Source organism: Lontra canadensis, unplaced genomic scaffold (assembly GCF_010015895.1).
Source record: "Lontra canadensis isolate GAN:19392208 unplaced genomic scaffold, GSC_riverotter_1.0 scaffold49, whole genome shotgun sequence".
NCBI lineage: Eukaryota > Metazoa > Chordata > Mammalia > Carnivora > Mustelidae > Lontra > Lontra canadensis.
In genome coordinates, this window is record NW_022631043.1 from 7,368,777 (window position 1) to 7,393,404 (window position 24,628).

At 51.3% G+C, this 24,628-nt stretch overlaps 1 protein-coding gene across 1 annotated transcript in view; it reads right to left on the reverse strand.

The window, feature by feature from the left end:
• Positions 1-24,628, reverse strand: part of TG (thyroglobulin) — a 236,675-nt gene that overhangs the window by 190,104 nt on the left and 21,943 nt on the right. The window contains exons 11-20 of the mRNA XM_032873495.1: positions 23,077-23,316; positions 20,850-20,987; positions 20,404-20,481; positions 19,702-19,814; positions 17,254-17,356; positions 16,058-16,258; positions 12,414-12,626; positions 10,712-10,866; positions 8,150-8,306; positions 6,458-6,682 (exon numbers count right to left, since the gene is read on the reverse strand). Of these exons, the coding sequence (XP_032729386.1) occupies positions 6,458-6,682; positions 8,150-8,306; positions 10,712-10,866; positions 12,414-12,626; positions 16,058-16,258; positions 17,254-17,356; positions 19,702-19,814; positions 20,404-20,481; positions 20,850-20,987; positions 23,077-23,316 (1,623 nt within the window). The remainder of the gene's footprint in view (positions 1-6,457; positions 6,683-8,149; positions 8,307-10,711; positions 10,867-12,413; positions 12,627-16,057; positions 16,259-17,253; positions 17,357-19,701; positions 19,815-20,403; positions 20,482-20,849; positions 20,988-23,076; positions 23,317-24,628) is intronic.

The following is a 24,628-nucleotide window of genomic DNA, read 5'->3' on the forward strand; positions in this document are numbered from 1 at the left end:
ATCATCCCATGGGAATGCAGGATGATGTACAGAAGGCACAGATCATCATGCCAGACTCTTATGTGTGCTCAGCAAATGGTTGTGATTTTTTTAAAGTTTTTATTTTTATTCCAGTTAATGAACATCCAGTGTTATATCCATCTCAGGTGTACAGGATCGTGATTCAGCAAATCCATGCACCGTCCAGGGCTCATCACGACACACGCACTCCTCAGTCCCCATCACCTATTTAACCCATTCCCCCGCCCATCACTATTTTTATACTTGAGGGAATCCTTCCTTGGAGCCGGCCTCAGTGCCCCTTCTGTCCAAACAGGGTAATCTCAGCAGGTCAACACCATCACCTTTGACTCATGTGGCCCTTTCCTGTTGGTGGGTCATCAGTGGCATTGCTCAGATCTGCGACCACAGTGAGGTGAGACACCCAGTACGGAGGATTTGTGGATGCCCTCACTGTTGGGTTGCTGGGTTTCTGACTTACTCAGAAATATCAAGTGTGACCCTGAGAGTGAAGCCTCCATGCATCTTGCCCCCAGATGCCTCACTGGCCTCATCCCTCACCTCCCAGTGCTACCCATTAGCCTGCAGAATCTTGGAGCTTTCTGTCCCTCTGACACCCAGTCTTTCCTAATTTGCTTCCTCTGATATGACATGGGTTGAGAAGCTAGAAACTCCAACTGGAGAGACGCCTATCTTATAAGAGTTCTAAGTTAGGGTCCAGAAAGTGAACATGAACTAGGCCACAATGATTTAAGAACTCAGAGAAGGGGTGGGAGAGAGAGGTTCTTTCTGCTTTCTTTGTTGGTGCTGGGTTGTGTTCCCAAGATATTGCCAAATGACTTCCAGAAGAAGTGAGCTGTTCCCTGGTGAAGGTGGGGGCTGGAAGCTTGTCCACTCTTAGGACACTTTCTCTGTGCCTGGCGCCCCGCCATATGTTTCGTGGACATGACCACCACACACCCGTGAGTTGGGATTTTAACCTCATTTCACAGAAGAGAATGCAGAGCCTTGGGACATTTGCGCTGACTCCCTAGTATGCTTTTCTGCAAAGGGCGGTGAGGATGTAAAATCAGAGGCTATGCCAAGCATGGTGCCAGACTGTTTCAACGTGTTATCTCAAGACCCTATGAGAAAGGTACCTTCTCCTAGACCGGAGACAGCTGAAGCTTAAAGTCAAGGCGGACCAGGAGGTGAGGTGGAAGAGGTGGGATGTGAGCCCTGTTCCCTGCTCCATCCACCAGTTCAACCACCTTCCCTTGCCGGAGAAGTGAGCGCGGACGTGTGGGACGTGGAGCAGTGTTGACCTGACCCGCACTACCAGTGTGCACACGTACTCGGCACGTCTGAGTAAACCAGAAACTCGAGAAACAGCCTGGAAACTGAGCACTGTGTTTTCCGGTCCGCCCTGAGCGATTAATACCCTCCCTTAGAGAGTGGGGTTTCATTATTCCTATGAGTCAGCTCGCTGATCATCTCGAGTGCTTGAACCCCAGGACTGTGACTGTTTTTTCAGGAAGTCTCCAGATTCGTTGCTGAAGGAAAACAAAGCCTTCTCCACCAGCCCGAGGTGTTCTGCTTGCGAACCCAGCGTGCAGGACGAGGGGCCAAAGAGGGAAGCAGGGACTAATTCTTGTCGCAAGCTCAGTAACTTGCAGGCCTCACGACCATGCACCAGGAACCTGTGTCCCATTTCTCTCTGCTTGTGCCGCCAAAGCCTTTCCACCCATGGAAACCCCATGTAAGTCAGCACCAGGTAGAGGCTCGATATCCTCACCCTCCCTTGGCAGGTGTGGGCTCTCGAAGAACCCCTCCATCCTCAGCAACAGGTTGGGCTTATCCATCAATTAACCCCCTCCACGAACTCATCAGAAACCCTTTTGGTCTCAGTTCCTCCTTCATAAAACGAGACAATTTGGCTGGTTTGAGTATGAGAGCTTCAAAAAACTTCCAGGTCATGCTGTCCCTCCTGCCAACCCATCCCGATGGGCCCCAAACAATGACACACGTGTCTTTGCGGAGGAAGGACATCTGGGAGGAAGTGTAAGCATCCTTCACTCCTTAACCTGCTCTGCTCAACCCCATATCTGGCCCTGTCACTCTCCAACCTGAAATCCTCCCCCCAACAACCCCCGCAGGCTGGCCCTGGCAGGCCACAGGCCCCTCCCATTCTGGCTCCTTCCTAGCTCTCTGGGTATGTCTCCTGTCATATCCCCCACACACCCCACTCTCCAGCCACATAAGCCACCTGCACTGTCCCCCTACAGCCACAGTTTTGCGACACCCTGCACCAGTCTCCTCTTCTGGAATGCCCTTCAGCACTGTAGCACCCTCAGCACGGGGGCACGCATGCACACGCACATGCATGCACACACACACAGGCACACACCCCACTTCTTGTCTGTTCTTGCCTGAGCAGCGATTCTAACATGCCTTTCAAGACGTCAAGCCGAGGGACGCCTGGGTGGCTCAGTTGGTTAAGCAGCTGCCTTCGGCTTAGGTCATGATCCCAGCCTCCTGGGATCGAGTCCCACATCGGGCTCCTTGCTCGTCAGGGAACCTGCTTCTCCCTCTGCCTCTGCCTGCCATTCTGTCTGCCTGTGCTCGCTCTCTCTCCCTCTCTCTCTCTGACAAATAAATAAAATCTTAAAAAAAAAAAAAAAAAAAAAGACGTCAAGCCGACCCTGCCGCCCCAGCAAGTCTTCCCTGAATGCCCTGATTGCAACGTCAAAGGCTTTGACATGGACATTTATCTGGCTTTTCATTTCCCTCTTCCACACCCAGACTGTGAGTTCTTTAAACACAGAGCTATGACCTTGGCCTGCCTAAGTATGCAAACTGATGTTTAACACATAATTACGATTTGAAAACTTGAATGGATGGCTACACGCATAGACAGGAAGAAGAAAGAAAGAGGAAAGAAAGGAGGAGGGAGGAAACAAGATGTAACATATTACTTCAGGGGAAAAAAAATAGAGAACTAGCTCTGTTATAAGAACTTGTAGTGGATGAGTGAAAGTTTACGCTGTCTAGAATGGAAAATAGAAAATCCGGATAATTTCTCTAAGATTTTCCTTAGTGGACTGAACTGGTATGAAGGCGGCCGACTGGTCATTCTAAAGGGAAGCTGCGTGGTTGGCCTGGAGGCAAGAGGGTGAATGTAACTGACCCCATCGAAGCTGCAAACCAAGCCCCTTCCTCCCTGTGGTCTCTGTTCACAGAACACAAGTTTCCATGCCTACATGAGTCACGGGAGGGGGACATTCCCACTCAACCCCCTGAGTCATTGCCCTCCAGGGGGAATCATACAGCTTAGCCCCCTGAGATGACACACAGAAACCCTGCTTCGTCTCCATAGGACAGCGCTCTGCTTGCAGCCACACAGCTGTGTTCAAGATGTGCCTCAGAAGGGGCAAAGAGCCAATAAGAATAGACACAAGAATCCAACGGTGTGATTTCACTAAGAGCCCCTTTGTTGCAGAGGACAGAGCATCTGGAATCAGTGGAGCTGAGTTTGGATCCCAGCAGGGCCAATCAACAAGGCCATTTGTGGAGCATTCCCACGTGTGAAGGGATATACTTGTATTGATTACATGATGTTGTGCAAACCACGACCCCCATGAAATAGGTCTTATTTTCCCTATTTTTCAGATTATGCCTAGCAAGGATGAGCAATGTCCCAAGAACCCACGCTGAGAAGGTGTTGGACCCAGGACTTGTATCCACTTGACTTCCAAGAGCAGTTTCCTAATACCACTGGCTCCCTCATCCAAACTATGGGATTGATAATACCTGACCCTCTAGACCACAGAAATGCTAGGAAGACCCAGCACATATTAGAAACTCAGTAACAAGTAGATATTATTACTGACAGCAGAAAAAAACCCAGAGCTTTCAGTGCTGCTTTTGTGATCTCCATTCCAGGTCTTTCTAAACATTTGGAATAAGGAGGTAGGGCTGAATGGTGCCATCAACGATTCTTTGCAGTCAATGAAGAGCTATAGCAGCGGTGAAACAGAACGTAGGTTTATCTAGAGCTAGGACTGGCAAATTCCAGCCCATGGGCCAAATGCAACTCCCCTTCTGCTTGGCCAGTAAAGCTTTATTAGAACACAGCCATGCTCTTCTCCCTACCATGGATGAGTTAGGTCACTGAGACAAAAACTGTATTGTCTAGGAAGCCCAGAATACTTGCATTCCGGCCCTTTGTGGAACAAGAGTGCCAAGTCCTGTCCTGCAGCAAGCGTAGCCCAGGCAGAACCTTTTACTTAGTCCCATTTCCAGGCCACCCTGTGGTTCCCACTCACTCTAAAACTCTGCCACCCTGAGTTCTACCCACCAGTGCCCCCACCGCTTACCATCCTTTAGACAAGACTGCTGTGCTCTTAGCTCGGCCTCTCCTGCCGTCTTTATGGCTGAGCTGGGCTACCCATCTTGTTAGACATGAAATAATCTAATCACCAAAGGAGTTCCCTAGAAGGAAACTCGGGATCATATTTCTGAACCAGGGCTTGATTTTATATGCAGGAGCAGGGTCATGGGGTGGGGGGAATGCAAAGGCAGAGCCAGTAAAGGATCTCTCACTTGGCCCCTGCCTAGCACCTGTCTCCATCTCCTGATCCTCCTCCTCTGGGCACCATATTCCAGGGAGTGCACCGACATGGGGTTCCTGGACTCCCTTCCCAACACTACCTGGGGTGAATACAAAAGCAGATTCTTGCTGCTGCTCCTCCAAATACACCCCCGCAACACTCTTCCCCAACACACACACACACACACACACACACACACACACACACACATATACACAGCAATGGAGTCCAGGGCTCTTCCTGGTAAATGTAAGAACACAATGGCAAGTGTTCTGAACGCCTCCATCTCTCTGAACCTGTTTCACCCACCTTGGCAGATAACACCTTCCACTCCACCTACTTCTTATCCTCTTTGTTTGGGCATCTCTATGGGATAGAAAGAGCATGAGCTCTGGTCCCAGAGGACCTTGGGTTACACACCCACAGATGATTGGTTTTATGAAGCTGAGTCCCTCCTTTGAGTCATCTCTGCTCTGGACACGACACATGCTCTAGCTCATTTCATCTGAGCTTCAAACTCTTCATCTGTTAAATGGGGGAATGATGTGCCACCAGGGCCCATCATGAGTGGTAAATAATTCTGAAAGTGCATTGTAAACTGCAAAATCTTCTGTAGATATTAGTGGGCAGTGGGGGCGGTGGGTGCATCTCTGGGTTTCTGTGGTAAAAGTCAGCTGGATCTTAAATCCAATGTGGAGTTTAGAACTTGGCCCATTTCACAGGAGGAGAGGCTGTGTAGTTCTTATGTTACAACCAATATAAATAATGGAAAATAAATAACTGAAAAACATCTTCCCTTTCTGCAGCTCAGCAACAATGCTCCTCTGTCTCATGCCACAGGGGAGGAAGGCCTCTCATCGCGAGCCCTTGGAAGTAGGAGGCAGGAAAGACAGCCACATCCTGATCCTCGGGAGCCACAAACACAGTAGGTTACACAGCAAAGGGAAACTGGTCCAACCAGTTGACCCGAAGATAGGGACAGTGTCCTGGATTGCCCAGCTATGTGTGACTACCAGAGTCATAAGAAGGGAAAGACAGAGTCTGAAGGAGCTTTGACCATGAGAGTGTCCAGAGAGCTACAGCACTGTGGCTTCAAAGATGAAGGAAGGAAGCCACGAGCCAAGATATATGGGCAATGTGTAGACCCCAGAAAAGTCAAGGAAACAGATCCCCTCTGGTAGGAACACAGCCCTGCTGACACCATGGTTTTTGGCTCCATGAGACCAGACCAGGAATTCAAACCTATAGAGCTGGATGATGATAAATATGGATTATCTTAGGGCCAGAGTTTGTGTTGACTCGTGATGGCGGCCAAAGAGACTTATGCAGCTGCCATTCAATAAACTTGCAGCTGCGTTCTTGGAAAAACAAACAAACAAACAAACAAACAAAAAACACTTCCAAAGCTACATAGGGGAAGGGCAAGGAAGGACAACCCCTGTTAACTTTTTCCAGGAATCACCTCCCCCGAGGGGTGAAGTCCTAGTTTGATCAATGGCCATTTGGATGTGGTGATGAGGACCACATTGCCATAACCAGACTAAGAAATGTCAGCAGGCACACAGGATGGACATCAGCCTTATCCACAAAGACAACATGGCCCAGACCCCAAGGCCCAAGCCTGGCAAGAAGTAAGAAGAACGATCACTTCGGTCATGTCACCTGTGTCTCTAGTTTTGGCCACTACCTGATGGGGTGATGACCACATGCCTACACAGAGTGGATAACTGAAAGGCTTTAGCTGGACAATTAAATGAGTGATTCCCCACTCTGTACATACAGAATGACCTGTCTCCAGGGCTCTGGTGGCCTTTTCCACAGCCTCACACGTCTGAAAACATCAGTCCCAGGGGAAGGAGTGGACCTACCGCACCCCAGAGGGTCCTGAGTGTCATTGCTGGTAGCCAAGACTTGGCGGAATCCTTCCAAGCAGCCAAACCATGTCCTGGGAGAGGTGCCAAAATGGTCTCCTTGAAGGAAGTAGATGGAGGTGTCTGCTGGGAAGGTCTTGGAATCTAGATGAAGCTGGAACCCTCCGCTCTGGATCAGATCTGTGAAGCGTCCAATGAGATCCTTGCCGACTAAGACCTCCTCTGCAAGACACAGGATGAGGCAGGAATGTCACCACTGTTCTCTGCAAGGGCCAGGGGAGACCAAGGGGCAGAGCCACCCAGAATGTCCACATAGAAATGAGATGTAAGCATTGCCTGGTTACTCATTTTACAGAGGGAGAAACTGAGGCCTATAGAAGGAGACAGATTGGCCCAAGTTTACACAAGAGTCAGTGACGCAACTAGGACTTTAACCCAGGTCTCTGGATCTTGTCATTTCTGTGGCACCAACATGAGACCCGTCGGTACAAGATATCCTATTTTCAGTCAGTAATGTCAGGTGTTCTATATGGGTACACAACTCTTCCAACATTTGGCAAACCACAATCTCTGAACCTCCCTCTCCCCGTCTGCAAAATGGGGCTGACAATGCCTCTCTTGTAATCGGTGAAGATTCTAAGAGCAAATGCCTATGATGGGACCACTCAAAGAGAAGGCCTAGCCTCCAGGGGGCAACACAGCCATCCACCTCAGTGGTTAGTTAAACACTGAAAAGGTATCCAGCTGTTGATCCATAAGTATTTCCTAGGAAAAAAGCAGATGAATGTCACATCTGGAGCTGGGATGGATTCCCACACACAATCAGCATCATGCTACGGCAGGCTACTGAAAGCAAGCCCAAGGCCTGAAATCACAGTCGTCAGTATGGACACCAGAAATAAACCTCTCCTCCTTTTGCATCTTCAAACACACATGAATCTTCCAAGCTCTTTCCAGCAGCAGAAAAGGACCCCTGATTCCTAACACTGTTTGGGGGATACTATGGCCACGAGGACTGCACAATGAGGGACACTCAGTCTCTCCCCCGGGGTCACACTCTGGCAGCATTTTCCAGAAGCTCCCCATCGTCGAACAGAAGTCAAGCTGCAGCCAGGACTGACCCTGGGTGTCTGGCCACTGGGTAGTAGGAGAGCAAAGGGGGCTGCCCACCCCCGGCCACAATACAGATTATATCTACACTGGCTCACAGCACCATCGTACAGTCCACTCTGCTCCTCCTCCTCGGATCCTCCCACTTTCTCAGTTCATCCACACACCTGCCCCACTTGACACAGTGTCATAATGGGTTTAAAGAGCATAAGTGGTCTGAGATGCGTTATAATTGCAAGTGTGCAGAACATAAATTATAAACCAATTCAGATCCGCCACCCCCCCACTCTCCCCTTCTTCACAACCGTCTCCCTCTCTGTGCCCAGCAAATCGAAGGAAGAATTAGAAACTATCCACGGAAGTGTAATCAGGAGATATTATTTAACTCTAGTAAGCCACTAGCAGGATGCTGATTTTTATATACTTTTTAATAATTGGGTCCTCCAAGGGCCAGGGCATAATTCGCTCGTTAGCAGCTCCCGGGAAGGCATTATAGGCTCCACGGTCTCCATGTGACAGATGGAGAAAGAGCTTCCGAGAAGCTGTATAATGTCGAGGCCATAGTGTCGCCAAACATACCAATGTCATGCAAATCAGGAAGAGAAGCCGGTGGGACATCCTTCAGCGGCAGCTTCCACGTGACATTCACTCCCAAACGCTCCCCAGTCAGACACTCCACCTGCACCGTGGAGCCATCGCAGACAGGAATGGAAACAGGGGTCCCAAAAGTCTTTGCCTACGTGGAGAGAGATGCCTTAAGTTCCAGAACACAGAGTCACTGGGGCACCTGGGTGGCTCATTTAGTTGAGCAACTGACTCTTGATTTTAGCTCAGGTCATGATCTTGGGGTCATGAGATAGAGCCCCAAGTTGGGTTCTGTGCTGGGCATGGAGCCTGCTTAAGATTCCCTCTTTCCCTCTGCCCCTCTTCACTTTCTCTCTCTCTCTCTCTCAAAAAAAAATACATATATGTATAATATATATATATAAATATATATTTGTATATATATATATATTTTTTAAGATCTAATCTATTTATTTGAGAGAGAGAGAGAGAAAGACCAAACACAAGTTGGGGAGGAGGGGTAGAGAGACAGGGAGAGGGAGAAACAGACTCCCTGCTGAATAGGGAGCCCGATGCAGGACTCAATCCCAGGATCACAACCTGAGCTGAAGGCAGTCACTTAACAGACTGAGCAACCCAGGCACCTCCCCAACAACAACAACAACAACAAATTAAAAAAAAAAAAAAAAAAGAACAGAGTCAGAAGCCAACCTTGCTGAGCCCACACCAGGTGTCACAATGTGCCTTACGTTACTTCCTTCCACCCTCCCTTCAACCCAACCCCAGGCGGCAAGGCACCAGTAACCCCCTCTTCCCTCTGAGGATCACGAGGGTCCAGGCACAAATCAAAGTTGAGTCCCAATCGAGCTGAATTCCTTTTCCCTACAGCATTAGTATATTACTGATTAAAGTCTGTCCTGACCGCTTTAACTAGTGCCTGGCTTTGTTTTGCCTTTGTTAGTCCTCAGTGCCTGAAACTGTCCCTAGCCTGTGACAGGCACACAAACATTTGTTAAATGGGAGAAGGAAGGAAGGAAGGACGGAAGGAAGGAAGGAAGGAAGGGAGGAAAGAAAGAAACCTGGTGTAATGAAAGAGTCTAGAAGGACCTGGACTGAGCTCTGTGAAATCCTGGGCAACTTACTTACTTTCGGTGGGCTTTAGTTAACATGCTTATAACTTAGGGGTTACTGATGCTCACGGGGCAAGGTGCTGTGATAAGAAGCTGTAGAGCTTCTAGCCCAGTCCCAGGAACAGAGCCCGGGCTCAATAATTAATACATGTCACTGCTCGTGTTGTCAAGTACATTTCTTCAGATAAAAGGGGGCAATCGATGTTTGTCTTTGTCTTAGAAGTATGACTCTCTGTATTTGGTTTTGTGAAAATGTATATTCTCCAAAAACTTTTAGCATAAGTGGTTAAAACTGAGTTGCTCTATGAGTTAACAAGGTTTGAACAAAACAAGAACTTACTTAATTGATTGACTTTTGTTTTTTAAGATTTATTTATCTGGGAGAGAGAGTGTGCATATGAGCAGGGGGAGGGGCAGAGGGAGAGGGGGAGAATCCTGAAGCAGACTCCCTGCCAAGTGCAGAGCCCGGCTCAAGGCTCGATCCCAAGACCCTGAGATCAAGTCCTGAGTGGAAATCAAGAGTCAGACACTTAATTGACTGAGCACCCTGATGCCCCAAATTGAGCAATTTTTAAAGACTCCTTCTGTGGGGCACCTGGGTGGCTCAGTGGGTTAAGCCTCTGCCTTCAGCTCAGGTCATGATCCCAGGGTCCTGGGATCACGCCCCGAGTCGGGCTCTCTGCTCAGCAGGGAGCCTGCTTCCCCCTCTCTCTCTGCCTGCCTCTCTGCCTACTTGTGATCTCTGTCTGTCAAATAAATAAATAAAATCTTAAAAAAAAAAAAAGACTCCTTCTGTGAATACTTGTGACTTCAAATCACAGAAGCCTTTGCTTATTACATAGCTAAAAACTCTGACATTCATTATTCACAAGACTAGGTCTGTCTGCTGGCATGCAATAGTGTCCTTCCAGGGAGGGTCCATTATGCCTTCTAGCAGGTTTGTTAAAGACACATCTGGCACAGTGGTTCAGGGAGTGCATCCTGGCATTTCCGTTCTCCTACAGCCCTTCTTCCATGGATGGTGGCAGTCCTCCATGGGCGCTCACAGCTCTGTCCCCATGTCATCTGCCTGGCTCCTCATCCCCAGCTGTGTGGCTCTGGACAATTATGCCAGCCCTCCAGGCTTCATCCACAAAGCGGGAGTAATAATAGGGTGCCCATGAGCATTGCTAATCCAGCCAACAGTGAACCATGCTTGGTGAGCGCTCAGCACACATCTGGTTTGACATCTTTACACAGAAAGAATGGCCAGTGATGAGTATGGATTCCATCCCACCACTCTGTGATTAGCCTTGGCCAAGGGACGTTCTTGTCCTGAACCTCACTTTGCCTATTGGTAAAATGAGTGAGAGGCGAACCCTAGGTTCATTTGAGCCCTGAGGTCCTCTGCCACAGTGACCCAGAGCCCAGTCCAAGCCCCCACTCATGCGGAAGGTCAGGGACATACCTGGATCTGACAGAAGCCACGGGCCACCAGCTCATCTAAGATGAAGACCTGGAAAGCCAGCAGCAAGCCCGCGTAGTCAGCACTGCACATCTTGCCAGGCGGGAGCCGGAGCTGGAACTGTCCTTGGGTCTGGAGGGTCTGCCACAGCTGGGGCCCTGCGTGCAAGCCCCGGAAGTCAGCAGACATAGGCAACACACCTGTGAGATGCCTTTCTTTTCTTTGTTTTTCTCTGTGAAATCACCCTTCTTCATCTAGCTTAGAACACACAAGCACTACCCCCTTGCACTATCATCCTCAGAGTCTAAGCACCTCTTAGCATGATGGCTCCGAAATTACTTAGCATCCTCATGGCGTGCTCAGTCCTGCCTCGGCTTCTAAAGCACACTGCTCTACATTTTGGGGCTCCAGGCGGGATATTCTTCTTAGAAAATCTTCCATGTTATCTTGCATTCAAAACAGGGCTGCTACATAGGATTTTGCCAGTTAAGATGGGACACCATGGACTATATGAAAGGCATACTCTAAGATTGTTCAGTGCACAACCCATACAGTCATATACAATGGCCCTGCATACAACGTTAAGGGTTCAAGACCCACTCCCCTCTTCTCCCAAGTGCCTTACTCTAGATCTAGTCTTGACTAGCCTGGTCTTAATTTCAGCTTAGGCCACTTTGTCACTATCAGGGAGACAGACCATTTATTTGTCCAAATCATATTGACCTTTGTCTGGACATTTTTTTTTTTTTTAATCAGGGAGAGGGGCAAAGGGAGAGGGAGAATCTTAAGTAGACACTATACTCAGTGCAAAGTCCAATGCGGGGCTTGGTCCCACCACCCTGAGCTCAGGACCTGAGCCAAAATCAAGAGTCAGACGCTTAACCACCTGAGCCACACAGATGCTCTTCTGGATAGCATATTTGTTCTTTTTTTTCTTTTTTCTTTTTTGATCCCAAGCAGCTTTGCCACAAATACTGTCTTCTGACAACCACCAGAGGCTTGTGACAGCCCCAGGATCTGGGCATCTGTCTCAGACACTCCTCCCAGTGCCCTGGGGGGACCCCGTGCAGGTCCCAGCACCCACCCCAGCCCTGCTAGCCTGTGAGTAATCATTGCCAGCGTCAGCCAAGGCAGATGTAGTCAGAGCCCACTAAGGCCTCACAGCCATGTGGGCGCACCAACAGGCTCGCTGGGAGAGCAGGAGAGAGGACCTCTGCTGATATTCCAAGGGCCCAGCCACACAGCTATCAGAACTGATGCCCACCTAGAGGGTCCAGGCCCCAGAGCTCTGCCAGGCATTAGCCACGGAGCCCCAGACCAAGCTAGGAGAGAGAGGAGCTCATGAGGCAGCGTTGCTCTCAGAGCCCAGACAAACAGCTCTGAGCTTGTCGACACCACAGTAACCAATATGGCCACTGGGACACCTACTTCCTACTTATAGTCCTGTATCCACGACATCCCAGGAGAGCCCGAGATGCTGGCAGTTTTCCCAAGGAGCAGATCGTCCCAGAGAAGTCCCAAATAAAGCTTAACCCTAGGAGTCTGTGAGGCACATCTGCTCCTTCTAGAACATGCTTCGTGGGGCCTTCTCTCCTCCTCCTGATGCCACCTGGCTTACCATGGAAATGCTGCACACAGGCGGGGGAAAATGCAGGTGCTCCGCCCTGAGCCCCAAGAGAAAGCTGGGTGCTGGGTGGACACTCACGCTGGCAGGCGTGGGGCTGGGGCGGCTGGGACACCCAGCGCTGCTCCTCAAGGCTACAGACCAGTGGCCCCGGCAGGAAGGCGCTCCGATAGCCTGGGCGGCACAGCAGCCGGCATCGCTGGACGGGGGCTCCTCCTGCACCCGAGGCTCGCTCACACAGGATCACTCCACCGGCCACATCCGGAGTGCTGAACGGCAGCGGACACTGGGGGCCTGGAAGGAAAGGGGGGCCACCGTGGGTTGTGCGGCTCTAACTTCTCCCGTTCCCCAGCCCACTCCCCTCCCTCTCAGCCCTCTTCTTGGGCGAGCACATCCTCTCTGCTTGAACAGACTCCTGAGCGGGAACCACACCCAGGTCTTCCTCTCCAGCTTGGATCCTCTGAGCTCCTTCCCAACTGTAAGTCCATTTGCCACCTGGTTGTCTCCACGTTGAAGGCAGCGCACCAGACCTCCTCACTTGTGGCCAGGTCTACTCCTGCATCGGTGTCCCGAGCTCAACATGCACCCCAACCCTAGCTGTCCCAAGCAAAACACACAGCAGCCCCCCAGATGGTCCCATCCCCTTTACCCAGAGCGAGGGAGGGCTGCAGACCACCCCCTCCTGACCTTCTGTCCCCACTGCACTCCCTCCATTTAGGTGTTAGCCACCTGTTCCCAAAGCACTACCTCCAGAGACTTCCACACCCGGCTCCATCCCGTCCAAGCCCGCCCACCAGTGGAGATGCCCCCATGAAGCTGGACACAGGCTCTCAGTTGCCCCGAGGGCCTACGGACCCGGACCTTCCCTCTCTTCTCTCATACCCTCCAGCCCCTCTGCCTCCGCAGGGCTATCACTCCCTGAACACAGCCCGCTTGCGGACCCCAAGGCCTTCCCTTCGCCTGCGCAACTGCCTCGAGGACTCCCTTTTTGATCCTGCATTTTGAGCTCAACATCTCCTGCTTTCTAACTCCTTCCGTGGCTCTCCCAGGTAGATGTAGCGAGCTCTCAGGCCTCCTGGGGTGGACCTCCACGGGGTCAATCATCCAAAACTTATCACCTGCACACCCGCCTCCCCGCCTCACGGAGCCCGGGCAGGAAAGAGGGTGCTTCTCCTCTGTTCCCCCCAGAACATTAGCTCTGGGAATAAATGTTACATAAGTGGGCGAACAAGTAAATGAAATAACACACACTCTCGGTGAGCCAATTTCATACATGACCAGAGTTTTAGTTAATTATCTTTCAGGCACAGCCTTGCTGCCTGCATGGGTCTGGTTTTCACAGCTGTAATCCACATGTGACTCGAGGGTACTCGGGGGGCCTCAAAGACAGAGGATGACCCATTCTGACCTCCACGGCATAGGGGACCTCTCTTTAATACCCACACTGGCGTCGGGTCAAGGTTTTGCAATAATCAGCCATGGGCTTGCTGAGTTGGTTCTCACCAAGTGCCATGTGTCTGTGGGGACAGGGAGAGTCAGCCTGTGGGCTCAGGGGCCAGCCAGCAGGGATTTGAATCCCGGCTCAATCACTTTCTGGCTGAGCACCTTAAGCATGTTAATTAACGTCTCTGTGTCTCAGCTTCCTCCTCTGTAAAAATGGCGACGACAAGGAATGGAAGAAAATGGAGGCTCAAAGGAGCTAAGTGACCTGCCCAGGGACACACAGCTCGGTAACCGTGTGCGGGGCTGTCCTGAGTGCCTCCCCTGAACCGATTTCATCTTCAAAGCAACTCCGTGGGGGAGGACTATGGTCACCCTCCGGCCACAGGTGAGCACAGCGAAGCACGGGGAGATGAGCCTTTCCGCTCTAAGTCCTACGGCTGCCAGGAGAGGACCAGGCATGGCCCCCGAGGCTGTGCTCTGAGCCACCAGGCTGAGGAGCTGATAGAGACTATTTGAATGAATCCTAACAATGACTCAAGAAATTGCTACAGTGCTGGGAATCCCTCAGACTGGGAAACTGAGGTCCAAAGAGGTTAAGGGACCAGCCCAAGGTCACCCAGCAAGGGAGTGGAAGAGTTGGCATTCAAGTCTGCCTGGTCCCCACATCTGGTTTTCTCTGCCACACTCTGTAGACATGTCAGCAGGAGGAGCCTCGTGGTCGGTGCTGGCTGTCCTGCTTGCTGGCTCTGAGACTGGACAGGCTAATGAACGCCTGTGAGCCCCAGTTGTGTCCTCCATAACATGGGGAGATGGGGCCATTCTATTCATCAGTGCTGTTGAGGGGACAAAACTGAACTACGAGATGTGAAAAGCACTTTCAGTGGGTCAATCTCTTGTACACATGAGCCACTGTCCTGGAACCCAGCAAGGCCACGTCACATGGGATCTTCCCAAACCTTACAGGACCTGTGCTCCCAGCCCTGTTCCTGGAGGAGACATATCCGTCTACGTCCTCAGACCCAGACAGTGAGAGCCACTCTTAGATGACGAGGAAGCTGGATGCTGGTTGTTTCCACCCTGACCAAGGCTGACACCGCACCTCTGTGGGAAGCACACGACAGGGAGTTCCGCCCATAAATACCCATCGGGCACCTCCTATGTTTCCTGCTTGGTGACAGCTGCTCCCGGCCCCAGAGATGAGCGTGGCAGGGTCCTGCCTTGTCCAGCCCTGGACAGAAGAGCACGCCAGAGCTCGGGAGGACAGGCGTGTGGGGAAAGGCGTGGGCACCCCACAGGAGGGGGGAGAGACAAAAGGGAAGGAGTCCTGCAGAGAGAGGGGGCAGCTCTTCCCCCACCCTGCTTCGGCAGCCTCCCCCAGTCTCCTTCCCAATATAATACACACGTGCGAATCCACAGCAATTCCTCTTACACATAGAACCCTCTAGGCCTAACAGAACATCTCCGCCATTCAGGACGTTGTAGACAGACTACAAATTTTTAAAAATAAAGCAATAAGCCAAAAAGAACAGCTAAAGAAAGGCGGCTGCAATGAAATCGGAATCATAGCGCCGCATTCCTCAATCCCACCAGACTCCATGCCCCCATCTGCAATAAACAGTTTGCAGCGTCTTCCTTTACCGTCCTGAAACAGAATTCACACAGGGTCTAACCTACGTGCTCATATACATTTTCAAATGACTATAATATCCTGTGACTTGAGTATACAGGAAAAAATAAAAGGTAAGTCACTGAAAACCAAGTAAATATATTTTAATCTGTAATCATGTGTTTCCATATTTTATTATATATTTATCTGATAGATATTTTAGTATTTGGTACCAAAACAATTTTTTGAACTAAAACCAGAAATAAATCAACACCTCCACACATTTCTGAAGCCTCCCGGCTGGGATGGCCCCATCCTCACTGAGATCCTGCCATCAGGCCCCCTTCCCCACTCGAGGATGGGGAGACCCAGACCCTGAACCCCCAGCAGACTAGCACCCCAGTTCTGAGATACCAGCTCTGGGGATCCCTGCCCAGACCCTCCTGGACTTCAGCTGCAGGGCTGAGCACTCTTAGGAAGTAGACACAAGTTTTGGCATCATGAGAATCCACTGCCTCTGCATCCCCCAGCCCCTCGCTATCGCCCCTCCCGCCCCCACTCCTCTGGCGCCTGGGAGTCCTCCCCAGCTTGCGTGAAGGAAGAGATGAGCAGCAGCTCCCCCCATTCCAGCCCCCCCCCAGCAGCCCAGGGAGCACCTCCCAGGGTCACAGCTTACTCTCACAGGCCGGCTGGCTCCCGGCCACACGGGTCCCAGGCACCTCCTCTCCACTGTCCAGGACACACCAGCAGATGCCTTGGGCCGGGTCACACTGCACGGGGGAAAGTCCTCCGTCCTCTGCCCTGCAGGCTGGGGCAGAGCCTGAGCTGGCTCTCCTGGATGGGACCCCACTCGGGAGTACTTCACAGAGGCTTGGGCCTGGACACAAAGACAAGCCCAATGGGCCCCTGGCCCACATAGCTGCCACCACTTACTGCTCCCAACTGCCACCCACCACCACCTGCCGCCAGCCACCTGCTGGGCCCTCCAGGGTCTGGGGCTGTCTTCTCGATGTGGGGCTAGACTGGGATAGGGCAAAGACTGGGCCTTGGTCAGGTCGGTACTCCCCCTACACACACACACACACACACACACACACACGTGCACGCACACACATGCACACATACTGCTGTCACAGAACGTGGCATCTTTAAGGAGACTGAACAAGTGGGGGAGGTAATTACAGTGCAGACTGAAAAGGGGAGGGGGACAATATGCATCGTCGTCTGGGAGCCCGCTGAAATCACTGCCCTCCGCCCTGGAAGGGAGGCCAGTCTGGAAGGACTGATGCATGGTCTGAGTAGGAATTAGCCAGGGAGGGCACAAGGGCAGGTGGCTGAACCAGAGCACGTGAAGACCCGGGGGAAGAGAGCATCCTCCTTCTTGAAAAGTGTGACTACAGTTTATAACACCCGGTCCTGAGAGCAGAAAATGCAACAAAGGAGAGAAGCAGAGGGAGGTGTAAGATCCATACACCGCCCCCCACCCAGGGGCCGATGAGTCACGGTGTGGCGCTTGGGCCCTGAGAACCCCGGGGAGGCAGAGAAGGGACATCAGACCCTTTGCAGTTTGGGGACATCATCTTGACTTCACCGTGGAAAGTAGACTGTAGGGACAAGCTGGCAGCTGAGGGACCAGGCAGGGGCTGGTGTGGCATCTGCGACACACAGCCAGTGCCCCCAGAAAGCCCCAGAGCCACTGCATCTGGGACCATGCTGGTCTGCGCTTCTTGGTTCCTCCCTCCCAAAGGAGCCACTGTGCCTCTTTCACAGAAGAGGAACCTGAGGCTTAGCGAGGGGATAAGCTTCCAGAGCCATGGAACAGGGAGCCAGTGCTCATGGCAGGCAGGGGCAAGGGGAGAGGCAACCACTCACATGGGATGCTGTTGTTCATGCTGGGAGGCTTGCCCACCCCTGAGGCTGGGTCCACGCACCAGCGGCCGGCCTCCAACTCCTGCAGCCTGGCAAATTCTCCTGTCTGAGACAAAGCCAAGAGCACGTCACCCCAGGGAAGATGCTACTGTAGCCCACAGGTCAGCAGGCAGACATCCAGAATGTTCCTTTCAAAACTACGGTGATGGTTTCTCCAAAAAGAGAGGAAGATGCCATCTGCTACAGACCCTTGATGTACATTCTTGGAATTGATGGTTACAATAATCCCACGAGGCCAGGCCCACTGTTCTCTTCTTTTAGGGTGGGAAAAACTGAGCCTCAGAGATGTGAAGGGTCAGAGCAACATTCCATAGGCAGAGAATGGCAGAGCTGGGCTGGATCTAAACCCATCCGGCCCCAAAGCCCAGCCACTATCCTGCTTCAAGCTCCCCAGCCCAGTGCCAGAAATGATTTTCCACAAGCACCCCTAGGAGAAAGGGGGTCTGCAACATCTGAAAGAGAGAATGAAGAAATCAGTAGAAGGCAGCTACCCAGACTGTATCTGGATGGGCTCTTCTCTCCCAGACTGTCCTAGGACCAGCTGGGGAACACTGAGCAAGGCCCTTCAATCTGCTGGGCCTCAGTTTCCCCACTAAAAGGAAAAGGAGGTAGGACTAGACTGATGCTTGCACGCACTCCTTCTAGGAGCCTTGATGATAGAAGTTGTCCTGTCTCCTGCATCTGGCACAGAAAAGCACGAGAACTAGCAGGTGCACTGCAGAAAACCAGCTGCCCACAGCCTCCTGGGGGTCACTGAGGGCTTTCTGGGCTTCTGCTCACCACTCCTTATTTCATACTCTGCTGTGCTTGGTTCACAGGCAAGAAATGGCAGTAAGAGCACCAGACAGTAACAGGGAGCATAACCATGAGGACCACTCCGTGCCAATCCTCACCACCCCCCATGCCCAGAGTATCACGCAGTCCCTAGGAGGCAGGGACCCTCCTGCCCCCTTTCTACACAGACTGGCCCAGAGAGGTCAGGTGTATGCCCCTGGTTACATAGCTTGGAAGCTATACAGGTAAGATTCAAATGCAAGGAAAACTTTGAAAACATTTTACAGGAGAAAGGCTTAAAATTGAGAACATTCTGGTCACTAATTGAACTTCTCCGAGGGAGCTAGGTCAAAGGCCCAGCCATCCAGTTGGGGTAGTGGAAGGCTTGAGTCCTGGGGCCTCCACAGGAGGCAGGCTGAGAAACTACTCCTTCAGGGCTGGCTCAGAATCGCTCTTCCCTCAGACAGAAGCTGTGGCTTCTACCTCTCCTTCTCCACAGGCTGACACTTGAACCCAGGATGGTGGAAGAGACTTCTATCCCAGCCGGAGGGGGCTGTCAGCCCAGATAAAAAGCTAAAGAGGCTAATTTCTCTGTAAACTCAGTAGTAATTGGGATCCACGTCCACAGCCCAAAAAGCAACAATAATAACGAAGAAGAAGGAAACTTTGGGGTGCCTGGATGACTCAGTTGGTTAAGTGACCACCTTTGGCTCAGATCTTGATCGTGGAGTCCCATGTCAGGCTCCCTGCTCAGCAGGGAGTCCGCTTCTCCCTCCGCCCATCTCCCCTCTCATGCTCTCTCTCTCTCTCACCTCTCTCTCTCAAATGAATAAATAAAACCTTAAAAAATAAAACCCTTAAAAAATAATAAGGAAGCTTCTGTTCAGGGATTTTTAGTCTAACTTCTACATGGCTGACTTCCTCTGGCTTCCAGAAACCACCAGGGGCTAAGCAGAGACTGCCAACACTCAGCAAGTAAGTGGTTAAGACTCTTGTGAGAGTCCTTTCTTTGCGGTTTTGCATCAGTTCCTGCAATCATCCAACAATCTGAGAAAGGTACTATTATAATGTCTTCCCTTTATAATAAGAAACAGATATGATATCGGCATAGCAATGTGGCCAAGATGACTTTGGGAAAGGCAGAGGAGCAAGTATGTAAGTGTAGATTATTTTGCAGTTTTCATGGAAGGTATTTCCCTGGGACCTCAAAACAGCCCTCGCACTAGGTAGGATAAAAACGTGGCCCAATCTAGGGGTATAAAGCAAACTGGGGTACAGAGAAGGTAAGCAAATTGCCCAAAGTCACCCAGCCAGGGTCTGCCAGGGTGAAGACAAAAGCCCAGGCCTAGAACTACCTGTGAGATTTTTTGGTTTTGTTTTTCTTGTGTTTTTGTTTTTGTCTTTGTTTTTACCTTGTTTTAAAGAATAGATATTCTCTGTTATTATCACTATGTTATGTTCATCACCATATAGTACATCATTAGTTTTTGATATCATGTGACTGCCTATGAGTTTTTAACTAAAACAAGTTGATTGAAAACTGGAAAAACCATCCTCAATGTGTGGGAGAAAGCTCTGGCTCCCATCTCAAACCCTCCTAGACCTTCAGAGCCTTACCTCTAGGCAGGTTGGGATGAACAGGTCTTCTGGAGATGGGTTTCCCTGGGATGCAGCCTGTTTCCAGCTGGAAAGCAGCCCAGTGGCTCGAGATGTCTCACAGGCCGTGGGGCCTGAGGGAGAGAGACAGTGAAACTCCTAACTGACTGGCCGTGGGTGCAGGGGGAGAGCAGGGAGCCCCGGCAGGCCCTCCATTGGGGTAGATGGAGAGACCCTGCACAGATATCTGGAACCTCAGAGTTCTCGAGAAGCAGGCCATGGTTGAAGGACAGAGACCCGTGGGGGAAGAGGGGCGTATCATCCTTGAATGTGATGTGGGCCTTGATGACATGGGTCTGAGCCCCAGCAGGGAGGCTGGACTCTCGGGCAGCTGTGGGATGGTTGTCAGACTGTGAGACGGCAGAAGCAGATGAACGTGTCCTGGGAGCAGGTGGGAGGAAGGGGACTCCAGGCTCTTTCTCCCTGGTCGGTGACCCTCTCCTCCTAGGAAGCTAGGTTCCCAGATCCGGCAGGGCCAAGATCACGAGAGTCTTCCAGGACTGGGGATGTGGGAAAATGTGGCCCGGCTGCCCTTGGGGGCTGGTCTGAGGGCACTCAGGGGCTGATCCAGGAGCATGCCTAGGCTAGGTAACAACAGCAGTCACCGATGGGCTAAAGTTCCCACCACCAGGATCGGGAGAGAGCTCCTCGAGCTTCACTTACACTGGGGGACCTGTGGGGAGCGGGCAGTCAGCGAGTCAGGGACGTACTCTCCCTTCCCGTCCACACACCAGCAGTACCCTAGGAAAAAGTCAGGACTCAGAAGTTTAGAAAGTGCGTCAGAGGGGTATGTGCCCCCAAACAACTTTCCTTCTGTGCATTCACAGCAGTACCAGCAAGTTCCACATCTAAGCCCCCTGCCCCCCGTCCACGATCACACACCCCAATCCCTCCCGCAAGGACTCACTGGACCTTCCGGCTGGTAGGTCCCAACTCCCATCGAACAGCTGGGAAAACCAAAGTCAGAGACGCTAAGGGATTTGACACCCACTGCCAAAGAGGGGCCTCAGCTCACTGATCCCAGCACAAAGCCCTTTGCTCTCAATGACAAAGTAGGGTGTCACTCCACCACCATCAACCCCCACCCCAGGGTGCGCATCCCCGCTCACCAGTCTCGGCGTGGCACTGCATGGGCTCCCAGCCTCCCCACACATCGCACTGGGGCACGTAGGGGCCAGGCCGCAGCAGGGCAGCTGCACGTGTGGACTCCCCCGGGAGAAAGCCGCGTCTCTGATAGAAGTCAAGGGCTATGGTAGGGAGAGAGGGAGGGAGCAGCAGCATGAGCCTCCAACCTGGAAGGGTCTCGGTCACGTGGGCTCTGGCACTGACAACAGCCATGCAGCCACAGGGTCTTATCTAGGGCAGCCCAGAGAGCAGTGGTCGGCCTCCCACTGGAGCACATCTCCCAACTTGCTCCTCTCAGAGAGGGGCTCGTGCTTCCCTAGGGGAGACACCAGCAGCCCACGGTCAGGACCCCTTGAGGAGACCAGGACCCTAGACAGTGGGTCTGACGAGCTTCTGCCCGAATCCTGGCACAGCACCTCTCGGTTCTCATGAGTGATCTTAGTGGTCAAGAGCAAGCTCCCTAAGCTCTCTGAACCAGTCTTCCCACCTGTGAAAGGGCTCTAATGCTTACCCGACAGGGAAAGTGTGATATTTATGTCTAAAGATCTTGAGCACCAAGCTCGTGCCAAGCACAGCTGGGTAAAAGGACTCCCGTGTCCCTCCCTCCCCCCAAGCCCAAGAACACTGCGACCACGTGTTGTTGACCAAAGACACTCTGTGTGTGCCCCCAGACCCTGCAGGACCTGGAGGTCTACACACAAACAGCTTCCTCTCCTCTGCGAGATTAGAAACACCTCCTCTCATCTTGAAGGATTCAAGAGAAATGAACACCCCTGGTCCTTCTCCATGGACCCTTCCTCTTTTCACTACTGCCCCAGACATGCAAAGTCAGAGCGTGCTGCTAGGTGGAGGGGAACTTCCTTAACTTAACTTCTGAAGAAAATACCATAGTGCTATTCAATGACAAAATCCCAGGAAGTACTTCTCCCCTTCCTCTCAAGTCCCTCCCTAACCAGTGTTCACAACTACAGGAACATCAGTCCCACGTATCCCTCTGATGACATCAAACCTTGTCCAGGGACGAAATGGAGAATAACTGGTTTCTTGCTGAAAGCAGAAGTCCCTAGTTCCCTGAGGAACAGAGAAAAGAAGTGTCTGAGCTTGGGGAGGGGGAAGGGAGGGAGGAGAAATAAAGTGGGGACAAAAGAAGCAAGAAGGATGGTTTAGCAACACTGACTGGGCTTCCTCTATCTGTCAGGCACTGTGCCAGGCCCCACGACAGAAAGATGAACGGTACGTGGTGCCTCATGCTCCGAAAGAGACCACGGGCATGGCAGCGAGGCAGGAAACAAAGATGGTGCTTGGAAGATTCTCACTGGGGTTTGGACACCTGAGCCCCCATCCCCGGGTGGCAGCAGCAGATATCCCTAAGGGGGAAAGCAGGGAAGCCCTGGCCTGCAGGGGTGGGGCGTTGGGGAGGGGGCTCTCGTCTTGGCACGGGTGTTGTCAGGGGGAACGCCGCTTTGCTTTGTGTGACCCCAGCCCAGAGAAGCCCGGAGAGGGAAGCCACTGAGATCATCTGTCAAGGAGCAGGGAGCTCGGGATGCTTGCAGTAGAGCAATTAATTGTTTGCCCTGCCCAGTTGGTGTGGGGTCAGTGAGAGGCCCGAGAGAGCTGTCAGACCCTCCTGCCCCAGAGGCTTTCGGGTGGTGGAGGAAGACCAGGTGCTCTGGAATGAGACAGCCCCAGGCTCTGGGCACCAGGGATCAGTGGGGCAGGGGACAGAGGCTCGGGGGCCCAAACCATCCAGGCTCTGCTAGCTATTCACTGGGTTAATGTGGGCATGTGCCTGAACCCCACTTTCTGCATGTGAAAGGAATCACGGACGGTGAGCGCGGCACTGATCGCATGGAACTCCTTTTTCCCCAGAGAAGTAGAGGGAAGCTTCAGAACAGACCATGAGCATTTTGGCCCGGGTCCCCTCACATTCTAGCAAGAGTGTGGTTGCGTGGTGGGCTTCGGGCACCATCCACGGTACGAAATGTGGAGACCTGCCCCCAGGTGGCTGTGCTGGTGGATTCGGGAATATATTGGAGAGGTGTGCATCATTCCAGCTTTGACTGGCACACGAAACCACTTTGTCTTTTCAGGGACCCATCAGCCTGGGAAAACCTGGGCCACAAAGTCCTGAGGAGGACTGAAGGGCAGCTAACTCAAGCCCTTGCCTCCCCAACAATCTGGAACAAGAAGCCAGAAGTACACAGAACTCACTAGACTGAGCTGCCAGACGAATGGCATAATCGCCCCCGCTCAGAAACTTCTCTGAGAACATCTCCCGGGGTGGAGAGAGTTGAGGAAGGGAGAGCTCCTCGTTGGTCAGCCGGATGCCTTTGGCCGCTAGGAAACTCTCTCCCAGAGGGAACCAAGAACTGTTAGAAGCCAAGACGATCTCTTCTGTTTCCTTAATAAACTTCAGGACACGAAGCTTCACCATCTCACAAGAGCCAGGACCTGGGGGAATAAAGAGATCATGGCTGGACACTTGGACCCCTCTGAGATGCGTGTGCATATACATATGCACACATGTCTGCCACGGCTATTTCCTTCACCCAGCTCTTTTTACAGCCTGGAATGTTCCTTCTGTTTCATTTCCACAATTGCATTCACTCACCATTTACAGAGGACCTGCTGTGTAAGAAGATGAGTAAAACTAATGTCTATTCCCAGACATTATTCTAAGTGCATCTACATGGACAATCTGATTTAATCTATACAACAGCCCAATAAGATAATATTTTTAGCCATGTGTTATGGATGAGAAACTAAGGCATGGACAAGTCACATAACTTAAAATCATGTAGCCTCCATCCTAGCTAACAAGTAGTTGATTCAGAATTCTAGTCTAGTCAGTATGACTCCAGAACCAGAGATCTTGACCAGCTGCCTCCAGTGGAAGGATGGAGAGCTATAGATGGATGGATGGATGAGTAGATAAATGGATGGATAGATGGATGGATGGGTGGATGGATGGATGGATGGATGGATGAATGGATGTGGGAATAGATAAATGGATGGATGGATGGGTGGACGGATGGATGGATGGATATCAAGAGTTGAAGGGAAACAGTGTAGGTTAGTAGAGAATTATTCTTGCAAAGAGAAAAGAGCATGGTTCTCAGAGAATGGATTAAATGTCAGCTGCTTCACTTATTAGCTGTACAATTTTGGATAATGTGTTTAACTCTTCTGAGCTTCAGTCTGGTGATCTGTGAAACAGGGATGATTGGGGACATCTTCTTCATAAGATTTTTATAATTATTCTATGATGTGTTGAAGATGAAGAGTTTGGCACAGTGTCTGGCACATGTTGTCTCTGAAGTTGTCACTATTAACAAAAGTCACACTGGCCATATTTATTCACAAACAACCACTTCGTAAATTCATCAGTGAATGTGTTCAGTGGGTCCTTTTGACAGCATGGAATCAGCAGAAACCCTGGAATTTGACAACATTATTGCTTTCTATGGATGTTCTTGATCAAATAATCTATCCTATCAATCCCAGGGATCAGGAATCCCTGAAGTGAAAACTCCCATTTAGAAATCTAAGCTTGCTATCCATTTCTTCCAGAAAGGAATGGAAATTCTGTAACTGGACATATGAGATTTGTTTTGACACATAATACCTTTTAAAGTCTGGCTCAAGTTTATAATTACCTTCTTCTTCCGTCATTCCCTCCCAAGTCCCTTCCCTTCCTATGTCACTGAGCTTTTCCCCACCCCATTCCCAACAAAGCAGACCCTTTTTTGGCTGCCCTGACCTG